The sequence below is a fragment of the Lytechinus variegatus genome, chromosome 3 (assembly GCF_018143015.1).
Source record: "Lytechinus variegatus isolate NC3 chromosome 3, Lvar_3.0, whole genome shotgun sequence".
NCBI classification, from domain to species: Eukaryota; Metazoa; Echinodermata; class Echinoidea; order Temnopleuroida; family Toxopneustidae; genus Lytechinus; species Lytechinus variegatus.
In genome coordinates, this window is record NC_054742.1 from 55,165,004 (window position 1) to 55,179,185 (window position 14,182).

Consider the following 14,182-nt stretch of genomic DNA (forward strand, 5'->3'; position numbering starts at 1 on the left):
TGGAATCCTTCAACTTGACATGTAGCAACCATACATTGAGACATTAAATAAGCAGAGGAATGGCTGAAGCACTCGCTTCTTTGCAACAAGATTTACATCATTTGCACCTTCAGCAGCCAACTCTTTTGACGCCAATAATGAGATGGAAAATCTAAAGGTCGTGGTGTTTACCTATCTGGTTGGAGTGAAAATAATCACTCTTTTGTAGCAGTATCTTCAACCAGCATGATCTGATGAAACCAATGAGATTTTTGCTGTTCAGCTAAGGAGAACCAGAAAGTGGGACCATCTGCACCAAAAGAACTCATCACTTAAAAATTTGACGGAGGCTTCAAATGAATTTGCAACCATGCAGACTGAGATGTATTGTCAGTTTTGTGATGACTTGTTCATCATTGATGGCATAAAAAATGTCAAGTGTTAACTGTCGTACAGTGCAGGACAAATCAGGAAAAGAAGGCATTCTACTTTAAGATAGTATGCAGTTTGAACTATCTTCACTCTGGCAACTATCTTCAGATCGACTGAGGTTTTACGAGAAGTGCAGTGTGTTGCAAATTACTGAAGTCCTGATTGTACTTCAACACTAAGGTATATCAACATTGGCCGATGCTAGATCATCAAGGTACTACTATAGTCAACAATCTACATTGCTTGTCGGGCACATTGAAAATAGAAAAGACCTACAACCACAGCTGATTGTAACAGCATATGTTGGACCTTCATCATCTCTAAGCTAAAAACTTAAAATTGACAGAGAAGAAAGGAACGTGTTGCAGCAATTGCTTGATGACCCATCAGGTTACTCCAACTACAGCCAAAGTCATATATCAGAGGTAACAGTTGAAAATTGATGTCAGCGCTCCTAAACAGAGACCCAAGTTGAGAGACTAGTGTATCTTGATTGCAAACTATAAAGGAATCTTGCCAGTTTGACTGAACTGTTGAAATGCAATATGTAAAGCCACAGAAACAAAAAGATTGCCAAAGTTCTAACAAGTTATTTAGAGTGCACATTTCTAATATATTTTAGATTAAAAGTAGATATCTTTGTGTCTTCAAGTATAATACTTTTGCCTTTGCGATATAGGAAAGGTGCACAGGTTTGGTGAGTATGGCAACCAGAAAACCTTTTAAGGAAGAGAGAAGACATTGCAAGTCAACTTCTGAGTTTTTGCTGTTTCAATTGTGGTATCCTAATAATGTATTGTTTTCAATCACTTTCCATGGCTATGAAATATCTACCCTCATGACCACATTTAGCAGCAAATGTTTCTGGGCATGAAAGCTCTACTTATGAAGATCACTTTAAAACCTCAGCTGAAACAGATAATTCCGGGTTATCCTCGACGGGAGCTAAAGATGCCATTGATTCCAACAAGGTGGAGAAGGAAACCACTGACGCATCCACCACAGCGAAGCAAGAAGTTGATAACGAGTCCCTGGTGGTGCATGTCGATGAGCCTTCAATCTTGGAGCTTGAAGGAGTGCTTACCAAACCAGAAAACAAGGCCACAGCTGAAGACACACCTGCAGTCGTGCAGGCCGATGCGGATACCCAGAAGGAATCCACCCCTGGGAAGGAGAAATGGGAGTTGGAAACTCAGGAGAAGAAAGACGAAGGAGATTCTTCTGAGCAAGCCGAACAAGCTGTTAGTAAGACAGATGAGGAGACAGCTGGGGATAGCACTGCTAGTGTTGAGACAACGGGGGACAAGAAAGATTCCCCCTGAGGAAGCTTCCAAGGAAGATGCCGAGCGGAGAAGGTTTGTTGTCATCACATCATCCATTTTCTTTCAAAAGTAAGAGTAGAGAAGCCCTGGATCTAAATTACTGGCCAAACTGGTTGAGACAAAGTCTTTTATTGGCATATATAAGGGCATACCAAGTGGATTAGTTGTAGTATAGGTTGTGTAGTATTAAAAAAAACATGATCATAACAAGATGGATTGCATACATGTATCTGTCAAAGACTACATGGTAGACATTAATTTTTGTATGAAGATCAATTTAATGAATGCTAATTGAAAACCAAATGGTCCTGCTGGTCCTGCTTCCCACCTCCAAAAAGAATCATGGTACTGAAAAAAAAATTATGCCTTACTCCTTGCTGTTTTGAAGTATTTAACTAGTAGCAAAGTGGTTGGTTACATAACGTAAATGTACCGGACAGTTTGACAAACTTATAAGCAAGTCTTTCAGAAACATTCTAATTTACACACGATTGCAGAGAATGCACCGTTACCATTTCAAGTAAAGTACATGCATACTTCCCTGTAGTATGTTCATGTATGTTATGTTTTGTGACACGTGGACGAATGTGGTCAGGCGAACTGATTGGTATGTTGTGTCAAATCGTATGATTTTGAGAATGGGGACAAATATTCTTTGGCTGAAGCTGTCGGAAGTTCAGCTCTGATCTGCAACCCGGTGGAGTTGCCGCAAAGGAATGGAAACTTGTCAAAGATCAGAAGTACTTTTCTATGTATTTTCATTCATATGCAGAGAGATTTAGTTCTTCAAGATGGAGGATCAATTCAATATGTATTTTTAAGTATATCATCAAGTTGGGTTCAGATAAGAAAGATCCATGTAGACAGTTTAGTTATACATGAGTATATTTTCTGAAATGAATGACCGTCTGCATGTGAGTAGTTGTGGTGTGAGCAATTATGATGTATGATTGTGATTTGTGTTTGACAGATTTGTGTTTGACACTGGAAGGAAAAATAAATGTACAGTAAAAAGCTGAAAGTGTAATTGAAATATTGCTTAAGCATGCATGCATGATGTGTATATGGAATTGGTGAGATGTATATCAGCTAGAAAGGGAAGGGGGCTTGCTCTCAACAAAATCAGGGTCTAACACCCATTATTTATCACTATTTTTGACAGCTCTACTGGTTCTAGTACAGGCAAACCTAGCTCGGAGAAGGGTAAGTCGCTCTAGATCATTCATTCTCATTTTTTTGGGGTGTTGATGTCGAGTTTAGAATGTACTAAAACTTGCAAAACAATATTAATACAACATTGTAAGTTATAATATGTTAAAGTTCGTTGGTAGATGCTTGGTATGTTTTCATAGCCTCTTTAAAAATATGAAGTGTGAATTTGAACTCGCACATTAACATTTCTTTGAAATGGCACTACTGGAATTTACATATTTCATATAATAGAACCAAACTTATACACTCTGGGCAAGTATAGATTAGTTTATATGCAAGTGTGATAATCAGAATAGGTACATTTAAGTATTTGTATAATAGAAGACAATTCCACAAATTAATATTTACCAAGGGCTACCCATTGAAAGGTCACTACTGTATTCCAAAATGTTTGCCCATTTCTCATTTGATGGATTTATAATTCAACAGAATTGTTTATTTTCCAATTCTGATGTAGTGCATTTCCACCTCTTGTGTTGATTTAGTAATAGTTTAACCAGCTGGTATTGACAGTGTAGTGTATACCAGTAAGAATCTTTATGGTCTTGTACCATTTAGTTGATTTAGTGGCGTTGATTCCCAGCCAGTGTATAAACCCCCTTACATTGTGCTTCCTCTTTTTAACTTGCATTGTGTGAAATTTCATATTGGTCTGGCTCCATAGGATTGTCTTCTGATATTTTGTCAAGTTTCTCGCATAAAAATACTTTGGCTTCCACAAGAAATATCCAGAACTTGCACAAATGTCTTAAAGTGCCTCATGTGCTGTTATCTTAGTTTGGTACATGGATGGCTTATGCTTTTGCACTGAAGAGCTTCTTACAATGCTTAGTTGACATTGATTGTTCCGCAGAGCGTCGTCCAGGCACTGGAAGAGTAGGTGGCCGTAACCTCTGGGTGTGTAATCTCTCCAAGACCACACGTGCAGCCGATCTGAAGGCAGCATTCAGCAAGTATGGGAAGGTAAGATTTTTCTCTGCTGTGTACATATAAGTTAGACAAAGATATTTGTCTCACCTGCAGTAGAGTGAGACTATAGGCGCTGCTTTTCCGACGGTGCAGCATCAACACCAAATCTTAACTTAAGGTTTAGCTTTTGAAATGACAGCATAACTTAGAAAGTATATGGACCTAGTTCATGAAACTTGGACATAAGGTAAATCAAGTATTACTGAACATCCTGCTTGAGTTTCACGTCACATGACCAAAGTCAAAGGTCATTTTGGGTCAATGAACTTTAGCAAAATTGGGGGAATCTGTTGAATTACCGTCATAGCTTTGAAAGTTTATGGATCTGATTCGATAATAGTAATCGAGTATCACTGAACATCCTGTGCTAGTTACAGGTCACATGATTAAGGTCAAATGTCATTTAGGGTCAATGAACTTTAGACAAATTGGGGTATTAGGTTATTGGTCTAGTTTATAAAACTTGGACATGAGAGTAATCAAGTATCTCTGAACATCCTCTGTGAATTTCAGGTCACATGATCAACGTCAAAGGTCAATGAACTTTGGCCATAATGGGGTATCTGTTGAATTACCATCATAACTTTAAAAGTTTATGGATATGATTCATGAAACTTGGCCATATGAGTAATCAAGTATCACTGAACATCCTGTCCGAGTTTCAGGTCACATGACCAAGGTTTAAGGTCATTGAACTTTGGCCATTTTAGAGGTAATTATTAGATTGCTGTCATAACTTTCAAAGTTTATAGATATAGTGTGTAAAATGTGGGTATAGGGGTAATCAAGTATCACTGACAATTCTTAGGTCACATGATGAAGGTCAAATGTCAATGAACGTAGTATTGTATCATATGAATGGTGTTTTTTGTGAATAATTATTTTATAGTAGTTTTCAAAGTCAGCACTGCTGCTATATTGAATCGCATGATGCAGGTGAGACAGCCAGAGGCATTCCACTTGTTACTTTTAAAAATCTTATTTCAGAATTTCCTGTGTTCTTGTTTACTTATTGTTTGAAGAGGAAAAGGAAGAAAATGCAAATGTTTGATTTTGCTGCATATTATTCATTACAACTTTAGCAATAACAGTTGAATTTTAGTATTGCAACAGTAGCCTTATCAAATTTTTCATGCATATGACAGAGTATGGAGCATTACATGTCTTTCTTATTTGCGTACACAGCTAATAACTAATAAACTTTATTTCCTTCCTAACAGATTAATTTCTTTAATAATTTAATCTTGATTTAATTAATGATATTTTTGTTTTATTATGAGGAATTCGATCACTCCCAATATTTGAGGTTTAAATTGAGCTTATGTAACAGCGTTTAATATCTGTTCTCTCTTGCAAAGGTTGCTGGTGCCAAGGTCGTGACCAATGCCCGTAGTCCCGGAACCTTATGCTATGGATTTGTGATGATGTCTGCAAGCTCCGAAGCTCAGAGGGCTATGAACCATCTCCATCGTACTGAGCTCCATGGCAGAACTATCCATGTTGAATGGGTAAGGTAGAGAAAGATCAGGCCTCATCTTATAGAGTTGGGATTGATCTGATCAATCACAAATATGGAAAGCCTGCCATGCCAACTTCATTTTTTGGTTCAAAATGTTTTCTAGATACGATGTATTTTCATACATTCATAGTTGTCTTGACAATTTGGTGTGCTCTTCTTTACAAAGGTCGTCATGCAAATTTCCTGAATGAAAAATTATGACGGATTTTGATATACAGTAGTTGAGGTTGATCGGATCAATGGCAACTCTGTGTAAGACGAGGTCCAAGATGCTTGTTCCCATTGCAGTTGCATCTGTCTTTCATTTCTTTGAAAACAGTGAGGCTAGGGGTAGTGTTATAATTTCAGAGTAATTTAAGGGCATAGATAGGGCTGGTGTCTGATGTCGAGTTAGGTTTTTTGTTTTGCATATTTTGCAGATTTTCTGTGGTGCAATTTTTCCCAGATTATTTGATGTGGATTTATAGAGAGAGTGAGAGATAGGACACCCTGCCCCTTTCCCCTCCCTCCCTAGTCCTTTCCCCTCAGATCTGATTTGTGCAGAGTTTTTCCATAGATTAAAAGTAAGTTGTAAAGATTGTCTCTTTATAGATTGTTCGTCAAATTTCTTTTTTGACATTTTGTATTATGTTAACTAGATTGAACTCAAAAGTATGCAGTGTCATGTGTAGGAACTTGTTCTTTTCTATTTAGAGACAATTGACTTATGTCATTGGCTTCCTCAAAGGCGTACATAGTGATTTCCTCTAATATTTTTTTTCCTCCATTTCATGGCCTTGCTAGGCTGGTAATGATCCTGTACCAGGAGGAAGGAAGCCGCCTCTCATCCCACCGTCACTGCTCCTGGCTGAGAAGGAGAAAGAGAAAGAAAGGGAAAGGGAAAAGGAGGAGGAGGAGAAAGCCAAGGAAGAGGCCAGTACCGCTGCCTCTGCTGTGGTGAAGACTGAAAAAGAAGAGACCAAACCTGCTGAAGAGAAAACTGGTAGTGACAGTAAGGAAACCAAGCCACCTGCAGCATCTCCAGGTACAATAGCAAATTTATGTTTTGGACGAAAGAAAAAAATCATGACAATTATCCAGAGGAAAACGAATTTAAACAGCAGAAAGAAAACTGCAGCAGAAAGAAAACTGAATCACAGACAAGGGAGATGCAGAGTAAGAAGTGGACTTTTGCTGATTAAAAAATGCAATACAAAATGGCAACTTTGATGAAGTCAAATTTACTAAGACCAAAGAAATCTGTCTGACTAGGTTAAATTGTATTTGAAGAGGTATATAATATGTGTTTTGCATACTATGGTCTTAAAGCCGGGGTAATAATAGCAGGGCCCGCTGGGAGAACAGTTTTCGGAACTAAAGTGACTACCTTGGGTAAATATGCCGCTATATTATTATTATTAATAATTTGCTTTGACTTGGGGGAATATTCTTATGGAACGTTGATTTATGCTACGTTGCTTTGTCTACTTCTGCCTCGTTGACGTATACTAGTTTACTTGTATACTTTTTTTCTGAAAAAAAAGGTGCAGGAAAACATCACAGGTCACAGACAGAAAATAGAATTAGAGATCAGAGATACTTAGATGCAAAGAATACTTGATGATATTTAACTTAGATATTCCTGCTAACGATATAAAGAAATAAGCCTGTATCTATTCTTTGTTTCCCAATTGCTTTGTGTAAATTAACATACAGAAGGAAGAAGTGTAGTCATCGTAGGTGGAATGCTTATGCATACTTAAAAGGTTAAATAAATTTTACAGTACCCAAATTTATTCTGTTTTTGTCTCACCTGCATAGCAGAGTGAGACTATAGGCGCCGCTTTTCTCACGGCGTCGGTGGCGTCAACATCAAATCTCAACCTGAGGTTAAGTTTTTGAAATGACATCATAACTTAAAAAGTATATGGACCTAGTTCATGAAACTTGGTCATAAGGTTAATCAAGTATTACTGAACATCCTATTAGAGTTTCATGTCACATGACCAAGGTCAAAGGTCATTTAGGGTCAATGAACTTAGACCATGTTGGGGGAATCAACATCAAAATATTAACCTGAGGTTAAGTTTTTGAAATGTCATCATAACTTAGAAAATGTATGGATCTAGTTCATTAAACTTGGACATAAGGCTAATCAAGTATCACCAAACATCCTGCATGAGTTTCACGTCACATGACCAAGGTCAAAGGTCATTTAGGGTCAATGAACTCTGGCCAATTTGGGGGTATCTGTTGAATTACAATCAAAACTTTAAAAGTTTTTGGATCTGATTCATGAAACTTGGATATAATAGTAATCAAGTATCACTGAACATCCTGTGTAAGTTTGAGGTCACATGATCAAGGTCAAAGGTCATTTAGGGTCAATGAACTTTGGCCGAATTGGGGGTATCTGTTGAATTACCATCATAACTTTGCAAGTTTATTGATCTGACTTTTGAAACTTGGACATAAGAGTAATCAAGTCTCACTGAATATCCTGTGCAAGTTTCAGGTCACATGATCAAGGTCAAGGTCATGTGAGGTCAATGAATTTTGGCCACATTGGGGGTATTTGTTGAATTACCATCCTATCTCTGTAAGTGTATTGGTTTAGTTCATAAAATGTGGAAATAAGAGTAACCAAGTATCACTGAACATCTTGTGCGAGTTATAGTAGTTTTCAAAGTCAGCACTGCTGCTATTTTGAATCGCGTGATGCAGGTGAGACGGCCAGAGGCATTCCACTTGTTTTATTGAGAATTTCAAAGATTATGTTTCATCATTGGGGAAAAGACCATTTAGGATATTTACCTTTTATTTTTTCTTTCAGCTGGAAAATCCCCTGCCAAGGCTGGTGACGATAACAAATCAACTACCAAGACAGAACCAGTATCAGATACAGAATCAAAATCACAGTCTGAAAGCAAAGAGAAGTCTGATAAAGACAAAGATAGGGATAGGAAAGACATCCTATCCTTTGATAAGATCAAAGAGCAGCGTGATAGAACCAGACTTACCAAAAGAGAAAGAGAATTGAGAGATATGGAGAGACGCAAAGAGAGGGAGAGGATGGCAAACTTCAGAAGGCAGCGAGAAATTCTGAGACGTCGCAAAAGGGAGGAGGAAGACAAGGTTAGAAGGGAACGTGATCAACTGAAAATGCAGCGCATGCAACTTGAGCAGGAGCGACAGGAAAGGGAGAGGCTTGAGCGAGAAAGAATGCGTCTTCAGCAAGAGAGGCAGAGAGAGCAGGAGAGGTTGGAAAGAGAAAGGGCTCTAAACATGCAGCTACGACTTGAGCAAGAGCATCGTACAGCGATGAAACGCACCATGGATGCCAGAGGTATGCCCATGCATGAGATGGATCCATACATGGGAGAGCAGAAGCGCAGAATGGCTATGGAGACTGGCCTGTTGCCACCACCTGTCATGATGCAAGGTCCTATGGATGTTGCTGGTGGGATGATGAATCAGAGGGGGCCAGACATGGGGGGTGAGCGAAGGTTTGATAGGAGGGACCATCGGGGAGGTGAGAGACGGGATGATACAGGTGGACGCTTCAGTGGAGGAAGGTTCCGAGAAGATGGAAGGAACCAGAGAGCCGACAGGGGAGGGTCACGCCGAGATGAGCCGAGGAAAGACAGGAGAGAAGATTCAAGACGCGATGATTCAAGAAAAGATTCCAGGAGAGATGAAGGGCGAAGAGATGATGTTCGAAGGGATGAAGGAAGAAGAGAAGATGTACGGAAAGAGGTTCATCGTCGTGATGGGCCAACCAGAAGGGACGATCATCATTCGAGGAGGGATGAGCCAGCTAGGAGAGAGGAGCCAGTCAGGAGAGAAGAACCGCCAAGGAGAGAAGAAGCCCCTCGTAGACCAGACGCTCAGCGAAGATCATCAGCAGGCAGGAGAGAAGAAACTTTCCCAAGAAGAGATGTCAGAGAAACAAGAGAACCCAGAGAAACGAGAGAACCTAGAGAAACAAGAGAAGCTAGAGAGCCAAGAAACACCGCTCCACCACATCAGAGGCAGGAAGCTCCTCGCCGTGTTGATCCTCCTAAAAGAGAGGAACCTCCCAGGAGGGAACCCCATTCTCAAGGGCGTTTTGGTGGAGAAAAGGATGAGAGGCGTGTCATAGCTACCAACACTCGTAATGAAAGATACGATAATCAGGGAGGTAGAGCTCCACAGGAAGATTTCAACAACCGTGGCAATACTGGGTTCCAAGATAGGCGAAGGAATGATCGAGATAGAGATCGCCCTTTATCCGACACGTATGCTCGCAGAGAACCAGAGAGGGACAGAGGTAACTTCAACCAGGACCGGAATCGCTTTGATGGAGCTGGAGATACACATTTTCAGCGTAGATCTCCTCCAGCAAGAAACAAGCCCCAGCCTAGCAGAGGGGACAACTGGAAACCAGATCATCATGGCAGTTCATCCAATAGTGATACTAGGAGAGTCACCAGTGGAGACCATGATTCTTGGAAGCCAAACCAAGCTCCCCGTCAGACCAGTGACCGCAGAGTAGAGCTCAGAACCGTCGATCACCACCATGAGCGTCCAGCCCCCAGAGAGATCGTGGATCACCCTTCTACCTTCAGTCGCAACAGGTTGCCTGATTTCCAGCCAAACATGAATCAAGAACCCAGTGGATGGACGGGAGGCAACGACAATCGTCCTATTGGTAGTTTCAACGACAGACCACTCATACAGGATTCCTTGCCAAGGCACACCCCAAGCAGTGACATCGGCACGGGCATCATTGGGAGTTCCTCCAGAGGAGAGAAGTGGCCTGCTGGCAGGATAGATTCAGGCCTCGGCACTCAACCAGACCGATGGGGTGGGGGTAATTCTCTATCAGCCATGTCTTCCTCCCTCGCCTCAAGCATTTCTCAGAGTTCCCAACCCCTCAACTCCATGCTTGGCGGCACAGGATCATCCAGCTTTGGAAGTAGTTCTGCGTTTGGCAATAACGCGCTTGGTAACCTCCTCAGCAGTATGAATGCCAGTACAGGTGGGTCGAGCTATGGATTAGACAGACACAACTTACCTGCTGATAATCGTTTTGATTCATTCCAAGGTACACAAGGGATACGCCGATTTTAATATCAGTCTCTTTTGACCTTGTTGCAAAGATTTTACGGTCAGGTGTGTCAAAATCATATCTTGGTTAAGTACTCTGTATAAATATTTTTATCAATGTCTATGTTTCCTTTTATTTACAAGATTTATCACGAAAAATATGGCAACATGGGTCATCATTTTTTTAAACATTGACATTTCATTATGTTCCCTTATCAAGTAGTATGCTTTGAGTTGAGTTGATGAGTTGATTTTTGTGTGCTGGAAGATATGCAAGCATTTCCTTTTAGATGCATTTCAATAGATCTTGATCCTATACACAGCGAGAATTCAAGATACGTATGTTTTATTTTATCCCATGATAATGTAATTGCTTTGCTACGAAATGCTGTCATTTTCACCTTCTTCAGCTTTTTTGCATTAGTTCACAAACTTATGAAATGACTGCATAATAGGGATCCTTCCCTCATCTGGAGTTGTATTTTGAAGAAATTGTATTGTATTTGCTTCCTTGTGCTGCCAATGTTCCCAAATATACTCTTGCTGTTAGGGGTAATCATTTTTTGTTTAGATTAAAAAACACTTTTAGATTCATCTTTATTTTTCTGTATTTTGAAACGCAATTTGCAGATTTGCTCTGATAAAAATTCCCTTCCCCCAATACTTTCAAATATTGTTACCCCTTTGTGAATAGAAATTCAAGTCTTCAATTCTTTTCGAACAGTATTCATAAAAATATTAAGATTATACAAATGAAAAAGTAAAAAAAAATCACCCTGTTCTAACTTGAAACATATGTGCAAGTTTAATTAATGTCTTGATCACATGTGTCATTGATGTGAATTTCTTTTTTCCTTATGGAATATATCAATATAGAAGGAGCTTATCTGTTTTGATTGATAGTTTCATGTGCACATCGTTAGGTGAGTTCTAGTATGGTTGATGATTATGACCGTAGATTTACCAAACTTTTGATCAACTCCATTGATTAAGATGTAATGAGCACTCGCATTTGTAAATACATGATTTCCCAATTTACTACATTGATACTGTCTTTTGAAATCATATTAGAGATAATCAATTCATGTACTGAACATGAACAAGAAAATTGTTTTTCTGCTTTCTTAGAGTAGAGTCTAGTTTTAGGAATACAACACAGAGCTATTTATAGTTATTTCAATTTGAATTGTTGGGAGATATGGTCAATTATGTTTACATGATACACTAAAGTTTTGCTTGAGAAATAAAGTAAAATGGCCATACAGGTTCAGTTTTAAAGGAATTTGGTTGTACATTATGATTTGATCATTCTTTTAGATTTACAATTCTTAGATTATGATTAGGAATATTTAAAATGTAAGACTTTGTTTTTTCTATAATGAGGTAATATGGCAAGTTATTCTTTTAATTTTTCTATGTAATGTGCACATTTAAGGCCCTAGTTTTTGCTACCTTTCTTGCATATTAGAGATACATCTAGCCACAAATCCAGTAGGAAATTGATCATTGCTTTTGTCATTTAAACAATTTCCTGTTATTACACTGTAATTTGTATATATATGCTTGTATATAATTGTGGGAGAAATTCTTTCCAATGGTTATGGGGTCTATTTGCCTTTCCTTTCGCCCCAAGATGCACTCTTGTCAATGCCAACTCATATGTTTAGATGGTTCAATGAAGGCCTATGCGTATGTACATGCCATGGTGTGTGTATTGAGACTGCATATTTCATTTTTCCTAATGTGTCGTTATATTTTACCCAAATAAGATAATCTGCATCTTGTGATTGGACTATTTTTCAGTCAAGGAAACTGTCATGATTTGTATGCAAGTATTTGCTTTTCATACCTCAAGCTTCATCCTGCATGTTTTTAAATTCATCCAATATTTCACATTTCACAAAAATAAGCACCAACTGGTTCAGTATAGTATGTATTTTTGTTGTATATGACTCTGCAATGAATCACAGGTTTTTTGTACGTTTTCTTTGGTCTTTTTTATTCATTTTTTTTAGGAAAGGGAATGTTCATTATATGTGCAAGAAAAAAAAACTCAAGATAGTGGAGCTTTGAGAGACCACCCTGCCCCCGAAAATGTAATTTTTTAGAAAATGTGTATTTTCAGAAGAGCAGAAATTACACTTCTGCACTAATGATTGGAATTCACAATGCATAACATTTACAATAGGCAGGTAACTTTCTTTTCGGAGATTGTAAAGTGTGAATTTACTATTTTTTGTTTTATTTCAGTCATTTTATTTCACCTCATGTAACCCAGGATAGGCTCAAGCAAATATTGTGTAATTACATGGTTTGCAGATGATATGTAAATTCTTTTAACAGTGACTCAGAATAAATTCAGCTGATATGAGATTAAAAAAAAAGCCTACTCATATTTCCTAATTGTGCTCATGCGTATATTCTGGACCCTGTTTTACAGAGTTACGATTGATCCAGTCACCTGTAACTCTATGGAAATCCATCAGTGTCATTTTTTTTCTACAGGAAATTTGCAAAATTTCCTTTGTAAACAAAGGAAAACACAATTGTCAAGAAATCAATGACTATGGATATACATTCATATCGAGAATTTTTTTTAACAAATATGCATTCCATATGTTGACTTTGCTGGCTTTCCATAATTGCGACTGATCGGATTAATCGCAACTCTTTGTAAGATGGGCCCCTGGGGGTGTTTCACAAAGATTTGATTTGACTTGGGGTCACACATGAATTGCAAAATGTGATGCAATATATAACATTACTGCATTGGTCAGATACTCTCGGTGGATATACATTCTGGTGCAGTTGTACCATAGAAATGTAACATGTATCGAGACAAGTTACAAGCACTTTGTGAAACCAAAGTCGACTTGTAATATTTGTGAAATATCCCCTTGTTATAACTTATACCCATGGACAAAGTATTTCCCTATAAGGGGCTCTTTGCCGTGATTCTTGGCCTCCTTTCATAAAAATGTGTCAATGCACAAACAGTAATCAATCGCATCTGTTGTTGCAAGACCTTTTTGTGAAAGGTTGTTCGAATGTGAATCACAAATTAGGAGCAGTGGCGCTAGTCATCCCTCGTAGTATGTGATTTAATAGAGATGCCAGCTGATGATACTCCTCTCCAAGAGCTTTGGATTATATTTGACCATGAAAAATCCTGTTACCCAAAAATATAATAATTGCTTTACATTTCTGGCTCCAGGGGGGGGGGCTAAGCCAAGAGTGGGGGGCTGACCATGCAGAAAATTACAATCGTATGGTCATGTTTTTGTACTTGGTTTTGGAAAAAAGCACCCATCCCCCCCTCCCTGCTTCCGGTCCCCTGTCTGTATTTGGCCAGGAGGGCCACCCAACTATATTGCTGTACACATGCATGACCAGACAAAAAGACCTGTAAATGGTGTTTTTTTGCAATGAGGCATGCTACACATGATGCATCTAGGGTGTCAAAACAATTTTAAACAGGTTTAATTCTAGATGAGCAAAAGCAACAGTATTTATAATTTATTTTTAGTTATATGCAATTATGCATCATGTTTAGGGTGTCCTTTTCTCCCCTCCATCTGTATTAGGCAAGACTTAAAAAGTTCTGTGATAAGCTGTATTCCATTTTCCATAGAGCTAGCGTTCTTTAGAAGGTATAATATGCAAGATGTGTACATTTATTTGA

General features: G+C 38.7%; 1 protein-coding gene across 1 annotated transcript in view; it reads left to right on the plus strand.

Annotated features, from left to right (window-relative positions):
* Positions 1-12,524, plus strand: part of LOC121411406 (scaffold attachment factor B2-like) — a 29,302-nt gene extending 16,778 nt beyond the window's left edge. Inside the window, 7 exon segments of the mRNA XM_041604127.1 lie at positions 1,264-1,727; positions 1,729-1,766; positions 2,896-2,936; positions 3,799-3,908; positions 5,273-5,422; positions 6,217-6,457; positions 8,246-12,524. Coding sequence (XP_041460061.1) covers positions 1,264-1,727; positions 1,729-1,766; positions 2,896-2,936; positions 3,799-3,908; positions 5,273-5,422; positions 6,217-6,457; positions 8,246-10,524 — 3,323 coding nt within the window. The 3' untranslated portion in view covers positions 10,525-12,524.
* Positions 12,525-14,182: the final 1,658 nt, after the last annotated feature.